The 20249-nt window shown below is 50.0% G+C and overlaps 1 protein-coding gene across 1 annotated transcript; it reads left to right on the forward strand.

Moving 5' to 3' along the window:
- Nucleotides 1-958: 958 nt before the first annotated feature.
- ACVR1B (activin A receptor type 1B) lies at nucleotides 959-19785 on the forward strand. Its single transcript, XM_075525317.1, has 9 exons — nucleotides 959-1121; nucleotides 10336-10575; nucleotides 11855-12103; nucleotides 13340-13570; nucleotides 13945-14112; nucleotides 14683-14839; nucleotides 15359-15483; nucleotides 16125-16255; nucleotides 16452-19785. The coding sequence occupies exons 1-9, from the start codon at nucleotides 1007-1009 to the stop codon at nucleotides 16575-16577; spliced, it is 1542 nt and encodes a 513-aa protein (XP_075381432.1). The 5' UTR covers nucleotides 959-1006; the 3' UTR covers nucleotides 16578-19785.
- Nucleotides 19786-20249: the final 464 nt, after the last annotated feature.

The following is a 20249-nucleotide window of genomic DNA, read 5'->3' on the forward strand; positions in this document are numbered from 1 at the left end:
CGGCTGCCGGCCCTCCTGCTTCTTGGGGTTTGCACTGCTGATAGTCTGGGGGCGAGGGCGAAGCCCCCCGGGATGAAAGGGGAGCTGGCCTGGGGGAGCGTGGCCATCTGGGGGGTTCTGGTCCCCGTGGGACGTCGGCCTCTCCCGGAACATCCCCGTGTGTGCCCGGCGCAGCCCGGCACATCACTGCGGCCACCCCGGGCTCGTCTCATCCTGCCCTTGTGCACCGCTCCCAGTTACGGAGTGGGAGAAACTGGTCAGCAAAGGGCAGCTGCTGGCCCTCAGCAGGGCTGGCACCGGGGTGAGGGGTACGTAGGGGCTGCGCAGGGCAGGGCTTGGGGTGCCCAGGCCGGGGCTCGGGGTGCCCATGGCTCAGTCCCCACCACGCACCAGCTGCCCCCAGGCCTGGGGCTCACAGTCCCCTGCCTGCGCTGCCCGCACCTGCCGGCCTCACACCGCACCCCAGCACCGCACCGACACCGCAAACACCCAGTGCGCACCCACCGCACGCACACCGCGCACCCACCGCACGCACACCTCACGCTGCGCACGCACACCGCGCACCCACCGCGCACCCCCAGGCTCCGCACACCCCCTGCACACCCCCCAACACGCTGCAGGAGAGCGCGCTGCGCCCGCCCCGCACGGCTCCCGGTGCACACGCACACACGTGCCGGGTGTGCCCCCCACGCGTGCACACCTGCACACCCCCACGCCCCCTGCATGCATGCACACACGTGCACAGCGGCATGCACGCACGCAAATCCTGCATGCACACGCAAGCCCTGCACACGCACGCACAAATCCTGCACGCACCCCATTCCACGCACGCACCCCCCCACGCCAGTTCCTTATCGGCCGACCCGCGCCTGGCGGACCCTCCCCTTTAAGACGCGAGGCGCGGGCCGTCCCCTTTAAGGCTTGCCCCGCCCCCAGGCCGCGCGCCGGCGCTCGCCCCTCCCGCAGGCGCTGGCGGCCGCTCGGCACCGAGGCCGCGGCGCTCGCCATGGCCGCCCCCCCGCCGCTGCCGCCGCCGCCCCGCGCCCGCCGCCCCTCGCCGCCGTCCGCCGCCGCCATCCTGCTCGCCCTGCTCCTGGCCGGGGCGCTCGGCGGAGCCCGCGGTAAGTGGTGGCCCCCGGGCCCGGCCCGCACCGGGCACAACATGGCGGCGCGCCGCCCCGCCCCCGCCCGGCGCCGTGAGGGGAACCGGGGTGGGGGGGTGCTGAGGGGAAGCGGGGAGGAATCGTGAGGGGAAGCGGGGATCGATGAGGGGAACCGATGCGGGGGGCTGAGGGGAGCGGGGGGCGAGCTCGGGCCCGGGGGTGAGCTCGGCCTGGGAGGGCCTGTGGGGCAGGTGAGGGGGGGGTGAGGTCGGGGGTGAGGTTTTAGGGGGCGGAAAGGGGGTGCGAGAGGGTTTGGGGGCTGGAGGTTTCCTCTAGGCTACAGGAAGGGCCCTGAGGGGTTTGGGGTGGGGGTGCGGGCAGGCGGCCCTGGGGGGGGCTGTGGGCAGGGGGGTCCCGGGGGGGCAGAGGCGGCTGTTTCAGGGTGGGGAGAAAGGATAGGGGGGATCCATGGGGTGGGGGGTCCTGGGAGGTGCGGGGGTCTCTGGAGGCATCAAGGACTTGGTGTAGGGTTAGGCCCCCGGTGTGCTGGGTAGCACTGAGCCCCCGGGGCGGGGGTCGAGGCTGGCCGGGGGGGGCTCGCAGGGGGGCATTTGCCGGGGTGGGTGGTGAGAAGGGGACCCTTGAGCTTGTTTGGGGGGGCCGTACCCTCCACAGAGGGAAGGCTGTGTGTCTGGAGGGGCGGCAGCAGGAATTGGGGATGGGGGCCGGAGAGCGGGGCCTCCTCCCGGTGTGTGGATGGGGGATGCTCTGAGGAGACACACGCTCGCCTTGGCTTTGGCTGGGAAGAGAACTGGGAGTCTTCCAGCCTGTCTTCAGGAGATAACGAAGGAAACTGAAATTTATGGGCTTTTACCGGAGTGAGGAAGAACTGGGGGGTGTCTGTGTGTGTTGGGGGCCTGGACGTGTGGGTCACCGGGGGTTTCTGCAGCCCCAGGAAGCAGGAGCTCGGTGTGGGGCAGGCACTGGGAGGGTGGATCGGCCCTGGGGTGGAAAGTGCCACCATGTTGTTGCTGAGCCTCCATCAGACCTCCTGAGTTCATGGCCTCTTCCCCTTGGCCTGTTGACCCAGCCGAGAGGGGGATTCAGCAGCCCCCCATGCACCAGAGATTGCAGTGTGTGCTTAACGTATAGCCTCTTGGAATCTGTGGGGTTTTTTTAAAGGAAACCTTTCTAAAACCTTGTGCTTCTGGATTGTAACAACTGTAAATATTTGCTTGGAGGGAGGTGAGTGAGGGAAAACTCTTTGTTTCGGTTGTTTGTTCTGTGGCAATCCTTTTTCTTTACCTGGGGGGGGTGCAACCGCTGCCACTTCCTGGGGGAAGAGCGAGAGGGATCAGCTCCGTGCTTTTAAGGAGATTGTCCCTTTTCCCCAGAGCTGGATGGGCCTGACACATCCTTTGAGCACCTCTTGGCAGGGACAGAGGACAGGCCGGTGGCGGTGGCCTTTCCAGCATCCGAGGCTTTGCTGTGCGGTCCGTCTCTCTGTGGCTATCGGGGGTGATTGCTGCTTGTGTAACGCAGGTACCTGTTCCAACAGGAACCGCACTGAAACATTTTTCTCCTCCCCAATCCTCTCGCACTGAAACATTTTTCTCCTCCCCAATCCTCTCGCCGTTCGTGTTATGTATTACCAACCGACTGTCAGAAGGTAATAACTTTGTGCGTGCAGATCTGGACTTGTTAGCTACAGAAAATGGCTTTAAACCCCACTAGGGCAGTAGGTTAGGGGTGTATTTGTGAGTCCTGTTGAATCTGGTAATACAAATGTGCTTTAGGGGAGAGTGGCTGGGCTTTGTTTTAACCTAAAGTAAAATCCAGCCTTAGGAAGGTGTTTCAGCTTTTCTGTGATAAATGGCAAAGCAGGACCAAATGGGACTCGGTGCACGTCTGCTCTCAGACTTTCACTTTGCATTTTATATACAGCTGGTGTTTGTTAAAAAAAAAAATAAATACACAGGAAAGGGCCAATTGACTGCGTGTATCTCCTGGAAACTCGGCCGACTATCAGTGCCTTTGATATTGGGCTCTGTGTGGCTGGCTATTGTTTCCGCTCAGTATGTGCTGTATGTTTTTGTTCGCGCTGTCCGGTAAAAGGTGCGAGCTCAGCCTGGCTTCAAGGGCGTGAGAGAGCTGCGTTTGTGGAGCTGGGGAGCAGGATGGCAGGGAAGAGGGACCCTAACCCTGGGAATTGGTTGCTGCTTGAGCAGCCATGCTGCATGCTCGGTGTGCCTCCTCAGCCAGCAAGGGCTGCCCTTACTATTGTGCTTTGTACAAGAGATCTTAACAGCTGCTTATTTCAGGGTAGGTTGGAAAAACATCATAATTCCTGCAGTGCTTGGGAGCTGTGAACCTCTGTGTGTGTCGGTAAACAGAGTAGAAAACACCCCACCACCACTCCTTCCTTTAAAAAAAAGAAAAAGGAAAAAAAAAAGAAGGTGCCTCTGCAGCGATGGTTACGGGGTGGTTGTAGGTAGGCTTTGTTTGTGAGCTTGAAATAAAGCAAAAGAATACTGTGGGGAGCAATCTAGAGCCAGCAGGTTTTATTATTAACACCTGCTTGAAATATTTACCCGGTTAAATCAGGCAAACTCCTAAGTTTATATCTTACAACTTTCCAAGAAAGACTTCTCTAACTGGAAATTAAAAACAGTGTCCAACAAGCATTCTTGAACTCCTTCAGCTCCTTGGCCAGACAGCTCGGATTTTTTTTTCCCTGGGTACGCCATCCGCTGCCAGTAGTGGATGCTCCGGAAATCGCTATTGCGAAAGGAGTGAAGTAAAACGTCAATTCTCTTAACAGCAGGCAAAGTTCACTGGGTGTTGACCAGTGGAAATATGCTCTCCACCGCACAGCCAGCGCGGTTATCTGAGCAGACTGAGGAGGAATTGCTCGTCTCGAGGGAGAACGCTGCGATGGTATTACAGGGATGAAACGTTCGCTGGTGCTGAGCTTGTAGAGTCAGACCCTCGTGTGTGAGCAGTTGTACGGGGTGGGAGACCTCTTTTGTCCTCATTATTGAAGCCACTGGCTTTCCAGCCTCCCTTCTCATTGATTGTGGACCCATATTTTTTTTTTTTTTTTCATCAGAAGAGCAGACTTCACTGCACATTAAAGCCTCTCAACAAAGGCTTGGTTTTCTAGTGTTTGCTGCTTTCTGTGGGCTTTTTGGAAGTAACCTGTGGACTGCTGGGTGTCGAAATATAGACTACACATTAAACAACTTGTGATTTAGACTCTGAAAAAGCATGTGCCAATTGCCTGAGAATACACAGCATCGGTTTTAAGTCTTGAAAGCCATCAATAATGACCTGGGCATCTGCCTTGCCATGCAGCTGGTTTGCAGGACTTTCTTCCACAGTACTGGTATGGTATGGGTGGCTCCTAAACTGGTTTCCTAACAAGTTAAAACACAAACTAGGTGTCGGACCAGAGCCTGGAGAGGGAGTTCAGAGCCATGTGTCTGTTTTCTGAGTTGAAGAGCGACAGCAGCAGCAATGTCGAGGCTTCTTCTAATTAACCTATTAATGATGAGCCTCCTGTCAATTCGCTTATTTAAAATTCATTTAGAAGCTCTCCTTTTGTGTTACTTGAGTAGATGCAGGGAAGGTTCTTCACTTTACAGGTGAGAGCACATTCTTCCTGCCCTTTTTTTTTTTCCATTTAGTATATGTTTTCTAGTCAGCCACGATGTGTTCATGTCAGGTTCAACCTGTGCCAGGGGACTGCAGCCAGCTTGAAAAAGTTGGGATTCTTGTTTCCAACTTTAAATATCCTAGTATAATTTTTAGTTTCTGGATGACTTGCATGAAAGTGCTTTTTTCATAGTACTTTGCAGCTAATTTTAACTCTGTTTCATTTAGCAGCAGTGGGTCAGTAGATTTCATAAGCACCAGCAAGGAGCAAAAGAGATGTTGAGATCCAAAAGTAGGAGGAGAAGTTGATGGGGCAGCGAGATGTAGGAAAGATATTCGAGGTGGTGGTACTGTATCTACAGAAGAACAAATCTGTACTCATTTCTTCAGCTCTTTCGTAAGGAAACAGGGGCAGTGTGAGCATCCAGAACCGGCCTTGCACTTGATTTTGGAGACGGTGGGTGTAGGTGAGCTGACTCTGGGGCTTGGAGAAGATAGTGGTGTGCTATACAAGGCGGGCATTTTGGACTCGGACGCATCCTAGAGAGGGAAGTAGGGGTCCTAGTTGTTGACACCAGGCAGCGGAAGAATCGAGGTGAATATAATGGAAAGTAAATCTTTGTTTTTAAAGTCTTCATCAGATGGCTTTGAGTGTCCTCATCCCTGCCTTTTGAAAATGAAGCCCTGGGTGTTTTCTTGAAGCACTGTTCTTGGGGTGGTATGGTTGAACGAGGAGCACAAAGGGACTCTGGAACAGACCTCTGCTCCCTTGCCACAAGGGAATGGATTTTCTTCCTAACCTTCCTTGCTCTTGGGCAAAACACTCTGTGATAAAGGTTATTCTTTACTTATTTCGGCACAGCATATAGCGAAACACTGAAAGGTATTTCTTTCTTCCAAGCGTGTTTACACATGTCCCTCTTCATTATAGCATCTGAAGAAACAGCAGAGGTACAAACCCAATTGTTTTCCATTTCTCTTGCTAACATTATGCTGCTGCAGCATTAAAACATCACTACCAGATTGGGTCTCATTAAGTTAGGTGCTGTACAGAGGCATAATAAATTGCAACTCCTGTTCCAGAGCCTTATAAAGGCTCAGAAGTCAGGGGAATCATTGTTCTTCCAGCCTCGATTGAAACTGTTGAAAAAGAACAGCAGCTTACAATCTCTGCAAAAATCTGTTTATCTGGTAAATACGTGGGTGGTTATTGGCAATTTTACCAATGATCATCTTCAGGTTAATTATCTTAATACATCTTGATCAGGTAGCATTTAGCCCTGAGAAAATGTCATCTTACATAGCACAGCTTCAGGAGATTTTGGAAAATGTATTCCAAAAGGTGGTTAACACCATTACATTAGATTTTGCTGTGAAACTTTCCCCTGTCTAGCTGCAGAGACATCTTGACACATGCAATCCTGTGCGAGAATAAATACGTGCAAAACGAGCTCAGATAGTTGCTGAAAAAAAAAGAAATGTTCTTTGACTGTCAGAGCTTAATGTTTTAGTCTCCCTGGAGCCTAGAGCTCTAATCCACAGACCCCCACCTGTTTGTTTGGATTCATTTTGTAAATACACATCACCTTTAGCGGGGGAATTTGGTACAGGAGGGCCTTCTCTTGTTTTTCTCTCTGCTGTAGTTAATGCAAAGGGATGCTAATACCTCCGTGCCCCCAGTTCCTGCCAGGAGCAATCCTGCTGCCGCCTGTAACCCCTGAACCTCGCTGGTACCTCACGGCGAGCAGAAGCACCTCTTGGGCTCAGGGTGGTCACTTGAAGGAGTACGTGGCCCAGCAGCCAAGCCCTGGGCTGTGTTAGTCGAGGATCAAGGAGAGTTTGTCTTTTGGCAGTGCCGACTGACCGCTCTGGTTTTCAGGAAGAGCGGTGAGGACCGGCACCGGGCCGGCTCGCTCCTGCGATTGATGTCATGACCGCCTGCGCTTTGCCTTGGATTAAATCGTAGCGCGGGCTTGCTTCAGTATAAATACCAACCTGATCCATCTCTTGAGTGAGAACAAAGCTTTCATTCTGAGGATCTGCAGCTTAATGTTAGGCTTGTTTAAACAGCTTCTTTAAAGGGTTGGGTTTGTCTCTGAGCAGAATGTCAGAAAGAGTGTGCTGAGCAGATAGAGCAGACTCTGCTGCCAACTTCTGTAGCACCTTCTATGCAGACTCATCCCCAGGCGTTCTGCGAGAGGGGAACTCGCCGCCCCGGCTGTGTGAACTGCGCTTTTGTTTTCCTTTGCCCCATCTATTTTCTTCAGCCCAGTCAGTTTTTTTTATTAAGTAGATTATATGTTTTGCTCAATAGGAGCTTTTCTTCCCGAATAAAAAGAATGCTGTTGGCATGAAAAATGCTTTTATTCACTCCTGTCTCCATTTGCTTCGCCCAGGCGTCCCCGGCTGCTCTCAGGAGCACCTGAGAGATGCCCAGCGGGGAGTTCTGCATACCTGTCTATTTTCTGACCCCCCACCCAAGGGGAAAGAACAGTTGCTTTTTCCTGGCTTCTGGTGTTACTGATATGAGAAGAATTTTCCCTTCTGGTTAATCAAACTTGAAATACTGGACCTGTGCGGGTTGCCCTGTAAGTCTCCTCTCTGCCGGAAGCTCTCCGGTTCCCGGCGAGCCCCGGTGCAGACAGGCCTTTCCTCCCTGGCACGGCCGGTGCCTGCAAGAGTGGGGCCCTTCTCACTGCAGCGCTGGCAGCCGGTGGTAGGTGATGCTTAGGGAGGATATGGCTGTAGCGATGGTAGACGTATATCCTGGGCTTTTTCATAATAAAAATAAAGACAGAGTCGACTCCTGGCTGCATGAGGGAGGCTGGAGCTGGACTTCAGCTTCTACCCAGGGATCTGACCATCTTTCCTAAAATTTAAGTGCTTACCTGCAGCCCAGAGGTTAAGGACTGGAATATCTAGAAAGCCCCTTGAGGGTCTCTTAGGAAAGGTGTACCAGAAGTACATACACGTGCCGAAGGTTTAGTTTTCTTTGTTCACGCTGCTCCCCTTACCGTAGGGTTTTTTGAGGTACTAACTGTAAGAGTTGCTCTTAAAAAAGAGCAGTTGTCTCAAAGGGGGAACATCAGCTGACACAACCACGAGGTGAAATGAGGCCTCTGTGGGGCATACCCTTCCTTAGCAGGAAACTTCTGCTTTCTGCACAGAACAGATAAGGATCTTCTCACTCTGTCCCTGTGCACTGGGGCTCTGGTATCATACCTTGCAGGTAAACTGATTTAACTGATTTCTTTTTTTTTTTTTTTTTTTTTAACTCTGCAAATGAAACTGAGCAGATACAATCAGCCCCTCTGCTTTCCTTCTCAAAAGGATGCTTAGTTTCAGGCCAGATACTTCAGTAAGAAGTTTACAAAACCAGTCTTAGTGTGTTGAAGTGTTTTGTTGACTTCTGAGCTTCTGGAAGTGAAACTGCCATAGCCTAAATCGTGGGCTTGAGACCTTAGAACTGAGTCTAACAGGAACAAAGTTCAGTTTTGCTGTATCTAAATCAAATTGAAAAGAGCCTACATGGTGAAATGTGTGTGGTTTAAATGTTTTTAATTTGTACCTTGAGTTTTGATAAAATAATAAAGGAGATGTTTTAAAATGCTGTTTCCTTTTAAGTATGAAGGTAGGAATGTGCCCTGGCTGCTCTTTCCTTTCTCATGTTTTCATAAAAACTCCATTATAACCAACCTTTGTTCCCCCAAGTGTGCATATTTTTCAGAAGAATTGTCTTTTCCGTGCTCTGCTGACCACTGGAAAACGGCATACTCGGAGTTGTTTGTCAAGTTGAACATTAGCGGGTATTTTTCCTTTCATTATAAAGTTTCCCCTTAAAAGCAGCATAATTGATGGGTACAGTGCTCTCAGCCCTTCTCAATATCGTTCAGTCTCAGGGTCTTCCCTGTCCATTTTCTATTCTATGTCCCTTTTCCTTGGCCTGTGCTAAGCACACAGTAATAAGCTACATTTGCTCATGATGCTTTTTAAAGATGGCTCACTTAACAGCTCTTCTGGGTTTTACTGGCTTTTTAGTGCTTCTGCAGTTTCGAATCTGTTGGTTCAAAACTCACCAGCATCTGCATTTAGCCTGTCTGAAATACTGCAGCCCACCTTCGAGCTGTTAAGCAGCTCACAAACAACAGCTAGGAAATGAAGAGCGCAGTGTCCAGCGAGAATTAAGTGAATAGTAATGCAATTAGCCTAACTGATTTACCTAGGACACTGGAGATAAGGCAGAATGGGTGTCTTCCTCCTAAACGAACCCTGAAGTTGATCAGGACCTGCTTGTTTTTAGTCAAGCTCAAGGTTACATGCCCCCAGCAGCGTAACTCTCCGCTGCGCTTTGGACAGCGTGCTGGCTGGGAGCAAGAGGCTCTTCCAGTGCCAGGAATATCCTTGAATGCTGATGCTCCTTAAATCTGCTGATTGCCAGAGATGGTATGACTGAGGGCTCGGCATTTCCCTTGCCCCACGGGAAGGTGGCTGACACACACGCACGAGTGTTGACAGTGACATTGGTGTGTGTCTTTAGACCAGGAGTGTACAAGCAGACGTAGAGGATTTATCTGTCGGACTGGGGAGAGTTAACTGTGGTGCTTGTATCTTTTAAAACACTTCTTCAAACTCTCTCTACCTGAAAGACCATTTCTGCAGCGGGTAAGTACATGTTTCTGAATCCCTCCGGGGAGGCTGAAAGATCTGATGAAAGCTGAAGAAAATACTGCGTGCTGCTAAACAAGCCCCACCCTTCTTCTTGACATTGTTGTATTCGCTCTTTGTTCCCAAGGATGGCGATGCCTGGGGATTTGCTTACAGTTTTTCAGGCAGCTTGAGAAAAGCACAATGACAGCTGGGAGGCGGAAAAATGTGGGAATCTGCCTTGGAGTTTCTCCTTCGTTCTTTACCCAAATAATCTACACGGCGAGCGGGCAAAAAGCCAGGAATGTATTTGACCCAAGGTAGTGTCTCGGATCAGGAAGGCAGTTACTAAATAAGTGACTGATCTAGTTGGGTGTAGCACGCTTGGCTTGTGTAGTCAGTTTGAATAGGTTTTGTTTTGGCATCTGCCAACTGCTTGTTGTCTCCCATGAGCTGGGGTGGTCGTCCCTCGCTAACCCGGACCGGGCAGCTCGTCTTTGGCGTAGCTGAGGAAGCCTGGACAGGCAGTCCAGGTGAAATCGAGTCTGTCAGTTTGAGTAATTGTTGTTTTCAATTTGAATTCTGACCCTACGTTGGGTTGGGAGTGGATCTCGGTAAAATCTAGCCTGGTTTGCAGGGATGACTTGGGTCGTCTCTGTTAGTGGTTGCAACAGGGGCAGGAAAAAGGGCTGTCTGGGCGGTCATCTTCTGGAAGGGCTCCTCTGCTTCCACGTTGTATTTTGTGCTTCAGTTGGGTTATTACGGGTCTGAAATACTGAGCATGACTTGTTCTGTTCCTAAAGTCTAATTCCTGAGCCGAAGAATGGCCTGTTCCCTCTGAAATGGGAAATTTAAAGAAGAAACTTTTTTATCTTCTCTGAGCATTTGGTCTCTGGTGGGTTTTAAGGAGGTGGTCTTGTTTCAATTTCTGCAGCTTTGACATGTTTGTGCTCCGACTGCAAACAAGCAAACTCCACGTGTGAAACGGACGGCGCGTGCATGGTCTCAGTCTTCAACCTGGATGGTGTTAAACATCACGTTCGGACCTGCATTCCTGAAGCAAAACTGATTCCTGCTGGGAAACCCTTCTATTGTTTGAGTTCAGAAGATCTGCGTAATACACACTGCTGCTACTCTGATTTTTGCAACAAAATTGATTTAATGGTTCCCAGTGGTGAGTAGAGAGCTAAATAAATCGTCCGTTTGAAGTGGGGAGGAGAGAAGCTGTCTGTTTGGGATTGGGAATAAGGAGTTCTCGGCCCTGTTTTCACTCCTTCCCTTAGGTTGCTGTGTGAACTTGAGCACTAGGTTTATTTCCTTTAAGTGGAAATAATAACAAACTACTTCAAATTAAAATGCGAAGTTGCTTGAACTCCCCTGTGGCTGACAAAATGTCACCAGATGATGAGATTGTACTTTAGGGTAGGAGAAGCTTCCAAAGTTTGGGGTTTTTTTGCAGTTTTACTGCACTCAGTAGCTCCATATTATGAGACTCCTCTCACCTTATCAGCCCCGCTGCTGGTATCCTCACAGGCTCCTTGAAAGCAGCAGCAGCAGCAATGTTCATCTACAGTTAAATATCAGTTTATGCTGCTTATGCTCTGTGCCTGCAGTGGCCTGAGGATGGTGCGTGTTCCCTGGGCACAGCTTGCATCCCTTTTCTGGTGCTGAGTTGTGCCATAGCCTGCCTTTTATCAGATAGAGTGGCTTTCCTTCTTCTAGGCCTGCACATCTTTTCAGTGATGAGCCATGAGTATGGAAACATGGCAGCAGCTTCAGAGTAAAGTGTGTGGGGTGGAGGGGTGCCTGGATCCTGAATACGCGAAGAGGAAGCAGCCCTGCCTTTGAGTGAGGGTGTGGGAAATGTCTGCTTCTTTCTAATTCCTGGGACAGAGAGGGCACGCGGTACTTCCTCATACTTCGTTACTCTCTGCTTTGGGCTGTTATTTAGTGGGTCGTATGAAGACTGCAGTATCCATTTTCCTGGGGTGCAGTGGGGAATTCTTATCTGTTCTCAGAAAGACAAATAATTGTTGTCTTCAGGTATGAGTCTTCACTGGTTGTTACAGGGAGAAGGGGAAAGAGGGAGAAATGAGTCCTTACTGACTGGATGGTTTTTCTCTGGAAGGTAAAATGCAGGCTGTTCTAGCAAATTCAGCCCAGAACAGGCTCCCGTCCTCTTTTAAATAGCAAGTCCCAATAATCCCTGATCCCACAAATGAAGCACCATCTTCTTTGGGGGTTTTAGCTGTAGTTTGCCTGCCTGATGACTTGATCAGTCCCATGTTAACGCTGTTATTTGATGTGTCCTCTACCATCCTGGAACAGCAAGCTAAAATTGTCCAGGCTCTGAGAGGATAATTAAAACACAAGAAGAAAGTCCTTAAAGAACGCTTGTGAAGGAGTGATAATTTTCTAAAAGTGTCTGGTTTTCTCCTCCCTTTACTGTCAAGGACACCTGAAAGACAACGAACCCCCGTCAAGCTGGGGTCCTGTGGAGCTAGTGGCGGTGATTGCCGGACCTGTCTTCCTTGTGTTTGTCGTCATGATCATAGTAGTCTTTGTTTTTCATCACCACCAACGAGTCTATCACAATCGTCAGCGGCTGGACATGGAAGACCCCTCTTGTGAAATGTGCCTGTCGAAGGATAAGACCTTGCAAGATCTAGTCTACGATCTCTCCACCTCTGGCTCTGGCTCAGGTATTAAGATATGACTGGAGATGACGAATGAGAATTTGTAATTGTAATGGAATAGTCTGTTCTGGGCTCCTGGTTGCCACAGCTTTGCACGGCTGCGAGGCTGTTGCATCGTCAGCCTGTTCAGGTTGCCTTGTCATGAGTAATGCAGAGGGTGTGTTTTAAATTCAGTCATGCAGTAGAAGCTGTAACCACGGTCCCGTGTCAGCGTTCAGTGCTTAGGCTAGGTAAGAGCAATAGTTCAACTCCTCCTTAACTGCTGATGTGTAAAAATAGTTTTGTGTAGCTTTCCTCCTTTTCTGCAAGAGGATAACTCAAACAGCTACATCTATTTCAAATTTAGCCCTGGAACTGGATTTGGGTTGGAAACAGACATTAGCTGCTAACTGTGGGTTGTTGGCTTTCAAAGGAGGATGCAGGATGTCACCTGCATCAAAGCTGGCAGGAAAATGGGAAAGATCCCAGCAGCTGAAAATTTTACAGTGTGCAAATACTGCATTTGCACAGCCCGTTTCATCCCAAAGAATCCTTGGGTCTTCCGAAGTGGACAATGTACAGCATTCGCTTCTGTAGCACTTAAAAGAAATCATCCCCAGAATAGATAGGGAAGTCATCATTTTATTTGTGACTTTGAACTATGAAAGCAGTTAGGTTAAAAAAAAAAAAAAAAAAAAAAAAGAATTTTGCAGCAGATGGAAACTGTAGGATAATCCACAGAGGCAGAGAATAGAACAACCTCATATTTGACCAGGGAATAAACCTTTAGCACCACATCTGCTATATATAAAATGTTTTGGGATCTCTTCTGTACACACTCTCAGCAGGTGAGCTCTGTGGCTTACGTAAGAGGTGGCAGCTATGTTAGGACTCCTTTCTTAAGAGAAGTTCTGGGGGTTTACTGCTTTTTAGCAGAGTCTGTCTTCAACAAGTTCCACTTTTTGCATATTCAGGCTAAAGTTACTTTGATCTGCCACAGAGCAGGAGTTCCCCAACTGCTCTGTGCCTATCACTGGCGGTTTGCAAGCTACTTCGAAGTGATACGCAGATGCTGCCCGAGCGGCCAAATGCCACGTCCTACGCAGAGCTACCACCATTTGCTGGTTTGGGTCTTGCTTAGGCTGCTGGTTGTTATCAAATGTAGAGCCTTCTAGGTTTGATGATGCTCTACTTCAGACTCTGAGGTTTCGGGAGTTTCTTTTGCTGCAACAGACATTCATTCCTCCAATTTCTTGTCCGTAGGTTTGCCGCTTTTTGTCCAACGGACTGTGGCTCGGACAATTGTCCTCCAGGAGATCATTGGTAAAGGCCGCTTCGGGGAAGTGTGGCGTGGCAGGTGGCGTGGAGGTGACGTAGCTGTAAAAATCTTCTCTTCACGTGAGGAGCGTTCCTGGTTTAGGGAAGCGGAAATATATCAAACCGTTATGTTGCGACATGAGAACATCCTGGGATTTATTGCTGCAGATAACAAAGGTAAAAAGTGCCTCAGTCCTCAGAGCAGAGACTTCACCAGTGTACAGTCTGCTCTTGGGAGTTGCATTTACAATAAATGGTTAAAGAAAACTGTCAGCATGCTGTTCAAATAGCTACATATTTGAATGTTTCTCGCCAAAAGATGGTAAAATTACTGCCGCTGTTGAGGCGCAATGGTGCATTAGCTGTACCTTACAAAGTCGTGTTTTGCCTTAAAGTTCTTTACCTTATTTGCCCCCAGGTTGGCTGTTGAGCTGCTGCAGCCTTACCCAGCAGCTCTCCTCTGTACCAAAAAGATAGGGTGCAAAATGCTCGACGGTTGTGTGCTGTCCCTGCGTTGTATCTGTCTGAGCGCGGTCTCTTTCCTGCTGCAGATAATGGAACATGGACTCAGCTGTGGCTTGTCTCCGATTACCATGAGCACGGATCTCTCTTTGACTACCTTAATCGATACACCGTGACTATCGAGGGGATGATCAAGCTCGCCCTGTCTGCTGCTAGCGGGCTGGCCCATCTACACATGGAGATTGTGGGTACTCAGGGTAAGAGCAAAGTTTGAAAAGGTGCTGGGAATTCTTGAGAGGAGAATAAAGCAGAATTGATGAGGGAGATTGATGTGCTGCACAGAAAACATTGGCTGAGTCAGCCTGGATTCATCTGGTCAGTATTGACCAGAAATAGACTGATTGCTTTGGCTGGCTGCAAAGTGGGTCAGCCTTGCGCTAGCTCCTGGCAGTTATATCACCATTTCACATCCCCATCCTAAAATTGGTGCTACTTGGGTGGGATGTTAACGCAGGCAGCAGCAGAATTATAAACTTCCATCCACATCAACGTGTCTGATGCCTGGGATGATGGAGTTTACATCCCTCTTGAGGCCTCTGGATGCTACTGCATCAGCAGTGCCTCCGAACCCTAAGTGGAGCCTTTGCATACCACAGGCTGTCAGCAGTGCTCTGTTCTTCAGCGCTGAAGTGTATCCAAACAGGAAAATGTGTTGCAACACGGAGAGTTTAACTAACGCCCTGAAATCCGGTACTGCCTCTGTGCCAGTTTGACTAACAGATTTCACCAGACCTTGACCCCTGCTTCTTTTTATTTTGCTCTGTTAGGAAAGCCTGGGATTGCTCACAGAGACTTGAAATCCAAGAACATCTTGGTGAAGAAGAATGGCACATGTGCCATCGCTGACCTTGGTCTGGCCGTCCGGCATGATTCGGTTACGGATACGATTGATATCGCACCGAATCAAAGGGTTGGAACCAAACGGTAGGACAACGGTGTTCTTGGCCAGCGTTCAAAGGCATCAGAGTGTGACTAGCAAATGCCTGAGCTGCTGGTTGAGCACTGGTGAAATTCTCTATCTTAAGCATTTCCAAGTGTCTCGCAGAGTGTCAGCGTTGTGCCCAGATTGATCTTGAAGGGACGTCAGTACCTTTGTCTCCAGGTGCCATCAAGCTGAGAGGTGTAGGCCAGCTACATAAGCTCAGCACCAGGGAGCTCATATAATACTTGACAACAAGCTTGGCATTCTCAAAAGCCTTTTGGGGCCTGCTGTCTGGATCCTGATGTGCTTTTGGGACGTTTTTACCTCTTTCCCAACTTGCTATTCTTTTGGAGTTATTTTGTTCCCTCTATTAGACCATGGGGCGCAGTTCTGTTCTGATTAAGGCTGTGCAGAGCAGAGTTTTGTCTGCTGAGAAGTGCTGCGTGGGAAAACTTGCCATTTACTCTCTTCCGGAGAATCCCCTCTCCAAATTAACATGCTGTTTCTTTTCTGTTCTGCAGATACATGGCCCCCGAAGTCCTGGATGAAACCATTAACATGAAGCATTTTGATTCATTTAAATGTGCCGATATCTATGCCTTGGGCTTGGTCTACTGGGAAATTGCTCGAAGGTGCAATGCAGGAGGTAATGTGCTTCGTGTGCCCGTGCCATCGGCTTGGCTTGCTCCTGGGTTTCCTGGCCTCAGTGTTTCTGTTGATCAGGTGTTCGTGAGGTTTGAGGGGACCCTGGCGAACAGGGCTGCGGGAGGATATGTCCATGTGGGTTGCAGCCGAGGGAGTTAACAGAAGTGACCTGCAACTGCTGTTAAGACTGGCCCGTGTGGGGAAGTGGGGGTTAATGCTCTGACTGGCGGCTGATGTTCCTTTGGATGGATTTTAAGGAAGTGGTGATGCTGATTTGGTGGGTAACTTTCTTCCCCCAAATCCGTATAACTGAGTACAGGCAGGAGTGCAGCACCGTCATGCGTGTGACAGTCCTGCTGCCTTCGGCTCGGTCGAGATTCGATGACCCTGCCCCTGTGCTGGGAGGTGTTGATCGCAGCACGCTGACTCTGTTCCAGTTTGGGCAGCTGCATTTTATTTCCCTGAATTTTTCTTGTAAAGTCAAATCCCAGATTCTTCATTTCTGTTCTAAATAACTGCAAAGTGTTGACGCATCTCGGCAATGACTCATGTAGTCCAAAGCAGTATCGGTCTGCCTTCAGTGAGCGCTGTGGCGATGAGCCGTTCTCCCAGGGATTGCATTTCCCCTTCTCTGCCTTTCAGGTATCCACGAAGAGTATCAGCTTCCATACTACGACCTCGTACCCTCTGATCCTTCTATTGAGGAGATGCGGAAGGTCGTATGTGATCAGAAATTACGACCTAATATCCCGAACTGGTGGCAAAGCTACGAGGTAAGGTCTGCTTTCATCTTCACATCCCCTTCCCCCTCGATAAGGTGAGTAAAGAGTAAGTACTGTAAGTTGAGCTCCCGTTTTAGGAGATGTGGAGGTCTATATCGGTGTCCAGCCAGGCAGCAGCAGCCTGGCAGACCGAGTTGGGGTTGGGGGAAGAGGAGAGCACTGACATCTGCCGTTGTTTCTTGCCTAGGCGCTACGGGTGATGGGTAAGATGATGCGAGAGTGCTGGTACGCCAACGGAGCGGCTCGACTCACCGCCCTCCGCATTAAGAAAACCCTCTCACAGCTCAGTGTCCAGGAAGATGTGAAAATCTAGGCTCTGAGCCCCAGCAGGAGGAAACTGCACAAAAGCTGCCATGCTAGAGTAGACGTGTGATGGGAGGCCTACCTCGTGTTTCTGCCCAATCTACTGCTACCAACCAGAAAGCATGACCTACAGGCTGCTAGGTGGGGTGACGGAGCTTATTGAATTGCTCTCTTCCCTGCTTGGGTATGAAACAATCAGAAACCTTTTATGATCACCTCCTGACAGCGTGAAGACTTGAGAGGGACTTAACCTGAGGGATCTCAGCCATGATCGTAACTCTTGTTTCTTTAATGGAAATCCCTGTAAAGTTCAGTGCGCGCGGTGCACCCGTTGGCAGTGTTTGAGGCCGGGGTGCTAGGTGCTGGGAGTGGGAAGGGAAAGGGAAGGTTTTCTTGCCGTACTCTGAGGATTTTTCCAGGGACTGGCATGTTAATGCAGAAAAAGCATTTGCAAAACAAATGGTGCTCCCTTCTGAGAGGCTGAGCCTGAACAGTTGATCAGCTTCATGAAACCATTTCCCTCCTTTTTCTTAAGCTTGAAAAATTCTAAGTCAAAAACAGAAATCTGACTGGCTGTCAGTGTGCGCAATGGTGTATGCATGCGCGAGGTGCGCGTGTCCCCTGTGCCTGTTCATCTCCTTCCGTAGACGTGCAGTGTCTGCCCGTAGGGTGGCTCATCTCTGTTCGTGCTTTCTGTGCATGTGCAAATCTAGAGTGTCCTTTTTTTGAGCTGTGCGCGCTGGTGCTCTCCTTGTTGAGTAGTGAGCATTGTCTAGCTTGGACAGGCTGCTTAAAACCAGATCCTTAGCTCTCCGATGGGTGCTGTGGCCTTGCTGTCCGTACGCCGGCTGCAGGAACTTCCCATCAGGTTGCCTCACTGCCACCCCCTCCCTTTTTTAAGACAAAACAAATGAGGAACTGACTTCGCTCCTGGAATCCAGGCTTTTTGTCTTGAGCCCCTGGGGTTTGTAATTCTTGGTAGGGTGGAAAGAGAGACCTGGGGGGGGAGAGATGCCATGGAGCTGAGATGCATGTCAGAGATAGAGCAGGCACTGCGCCCGGCTGGAAGGAGACCAGGCCGTGGGGAAATGCAGGAGACCGTTCTCATAGGAATGCGATTCCCGAGTCCACCATCCAGGCACCCTCGCAGGCGCGCTCGGCAGCGTGGGGCAGACTCGTCGGGGCCTGAGCCGCAGGGGGCCGGGTGCCTGGGTGTGCTCTGCACCCCCCGAGAGGCACTCGGCGCTTGGCAGGATCTGACAGCGGGGTGTGGGTTTGGAAATTGATGTCCATCTTTTTAATATACATATATAAATATCTCATAATCTGGAAGTGGCTGTGTATAACTTGTGGGGTGGGGGGAACTGCATGAATTTTCTTTTGATTAAATGCCGAATCAGGGTGAAGTAGAGTTGGTTTGACTGTTGTCTACAGCTGGGCCTAGCAAAAATGGAAGTAGCTGAGGGCTGAGTCTGTCGTGCTGATTGCAGCACTGAAGGCAATCTGGGAAGCGCCGGTTGTTTGGTGGTTAGGTCAGTATCTACGGTATATAACTCTGAAGCCATAACTTTTAACTGGAGTGGTTTTGATTATTATTTTTTTTTATTATTATTTTATGGGAGGGTCTGGATTTTAACTTTTTTTAATATTGTTAATTCTTTATAAGAGAAGAAAAACAATCTATAATTATTACCTCTTGACCTGTTTGTTTGTAAAGAAATCACTGCAAAAAAAAAAAAAGAAAAAAAACCAAATGCACACAGCTCGATTTACACTGGAACTGTTTCTACTCAAACCTTGCGCCTGCTCTGTAAGGTGAGGTTTCATCTCTGCTCCGGCCACCGGGGTTAACTTTTTTTTTTTTTTAAACACTCTGTTCTTGCTGTCTGTGTATCTGTCTGTGTGTCCGTCTTCCCCCAGACTCCCTATCTTGTCTGTGACTTTGTGTAAAGTGAGGAGTGTGGTTTTTGCATTGTGTTTGGAGCCATTTTGCATCCTCCCGTGGAGTTTAGCGGCCGGGCGGCGCAGAGCTGTCGTGGGGGGGCCGGCAGACTTCGGGCAGGTTCATGGAGCAGTGTGGAGTGTACGCTTTGTGAATGTACAGCTTTCCCTTCCCTTTCCGATTTGTTCTGACTCGTATCGCAGCCAGAGGTTACGGTGTGTCTCCAGTACCGTACGTCCCTTAACCAAACCCTTCTGCATTTAGAAACCGAGGTGGTGGGCTCTTCACAGATACCCTAAAGACTCTTCAGCTGCTGTAACAGGACCCTGGCGATGGCCCATCCCGGCGGGTTGGGGAGGAAGTCTTAGCGACTGTGAAATAAACTGCCATAGGAAAGCCCATCACGCCGGTAGGTACGTCTGCCGCGCGCTCCTCCGTGAGCACTGCGAGCTCGCGTTTCAGAGTACGAGTCTCCCGTCCCTGTTAACTGTGCAGGCTGCTTCTCGAGGACACTAAATCAGCTACGTAACTTGCACTGACTCACCCACCCCTCCAACTGTAGCCACACATGCATCTGCCTCAGCGCTAAACCAAACAGCAGACAGCGGAGCGGTTTCAGACCGGATAAGGTTAGAAGGGGTGAGGGCAGGATGACAGGTTATCCCCTATAAGCAGGATTGCAGAAGAAGCCTTGTTGGTAGAGAGATGCCATCGCGAGATGGTCAAAACCGAGGAGGATCCGAGATGGGAACGCTGACTATGTAGCATTTATACAGCACTTTTCATGCAAACATGTGCCAGGGAGGTGCAGTGCTTACTTAGCTGACTGGTAGCAAACATAGGAATCGCTGCCCGGCTCTGAAATGTGCCCGGCTCAGAGGTGGCTGCAGTGGCTGTGGAAAAAAACACGACACTACAGACAGTTCAGGACAAGAGACGGACGCCGCAGCGGCTCAGAGCGAGGAGGGGAGACGTCAGATACTCGAGGGCAAATTGTGTTGGGGAGAGGCAGAGTACGGAGCTTGTGCTTCTCGTCTGTGGCGCAGGGTTAATCAGTGGTACGCTGGCTTCAGAACAGATCTCTTGGTACTTATCTGCCCCTTTTATTTGTTTGGTTTTGTATATTTTATTAGAAATGGACTGTAAAATAGCCACTTAGACACTTTACCTCTTCAGTATGCAAATGTAAATACAATGTAATATAGGAAATCTTTTGTTTAATATAAAACAAGGCTGTCGATTTCTGCTGTACATTATTAAAAGTTTGTTTTATTCACGTGAGGTGTTGGAGTCTCTCGTGGTTTGCTGCGAAGGGTTAGCCGTGGCGTAGAGGGGCAGGAACCGAGCGGCGAAGACTGGCAGAGCCTGTAGTCCCCCAGCCCTCAGAGAAGTGTCGGGGGGGGTTGTTCACCCACAGCTAAAATAAATCTCCCTGGGAATCCTGCTTGGCGAACCTTAATGTTCAATATTGCCCTTAGTCGTGGAGATGCAGCTTCCACCGTCCGCTGTGGATGCCTTGGTCGTAGCAGAGGCCAGACGAGGATGTGGCAGAGTGGGGTTTCCAGCCCACACGGGGATGAGCAGCTGAGAGCAGGTCTCCCTCTCTGGGGGTGGGTAATCGGAAGCAGGAGGGGGCACGGCGGGCAGCTCCCCGAAGCATCCCCCCGGGTCTCCGCACACACGAACCCGCAGCTTCAAGGAAGGATCAATTTTACTCCAAACTGTCCGGCATCCCTATGA

The sequence above is a fragment of the Mycteria americana genome, chromosome 26, assembly GCF_035582795.1.
Source record: "Mycteria americana isolate JAX WOST 10 ecotype Jacksonville Zoo and Gardens chromosome 26, USCA_MyAme_1.0, whole genome shotgun sequence".
In the NCBI taxonomy this organism is placed as follows: Eukaryota; Metazoa; Chordata; class Aves; order Ciconiiformes; family Ciconiidae; genus Mycteria; species Mycteria americana.

Coding starts and splice junctions, on each gene's coding strand:
- ACVR1B (XM_075525317.1), top strand. CDS start 1,007: ATGGCCGCCCCCCCGCCGCTGCCGCCGCCGCCCCGCGCCCGCCGCCCC. Junction 13,571..13,944: donor TATTGCTGCAGATAACAAAG/GTAAAAAGTGCC, acceptor TTCCTGCTGCAG/ATAATGGAACATGGACTCAG. Junction 16,256..16,451: donor ACTGGTGGCAAAGCTACGAG/GTAAGGTCTGCT, acceptor TTTCTTGCCTAG/GCGCTACGGGTGATGGGTAA.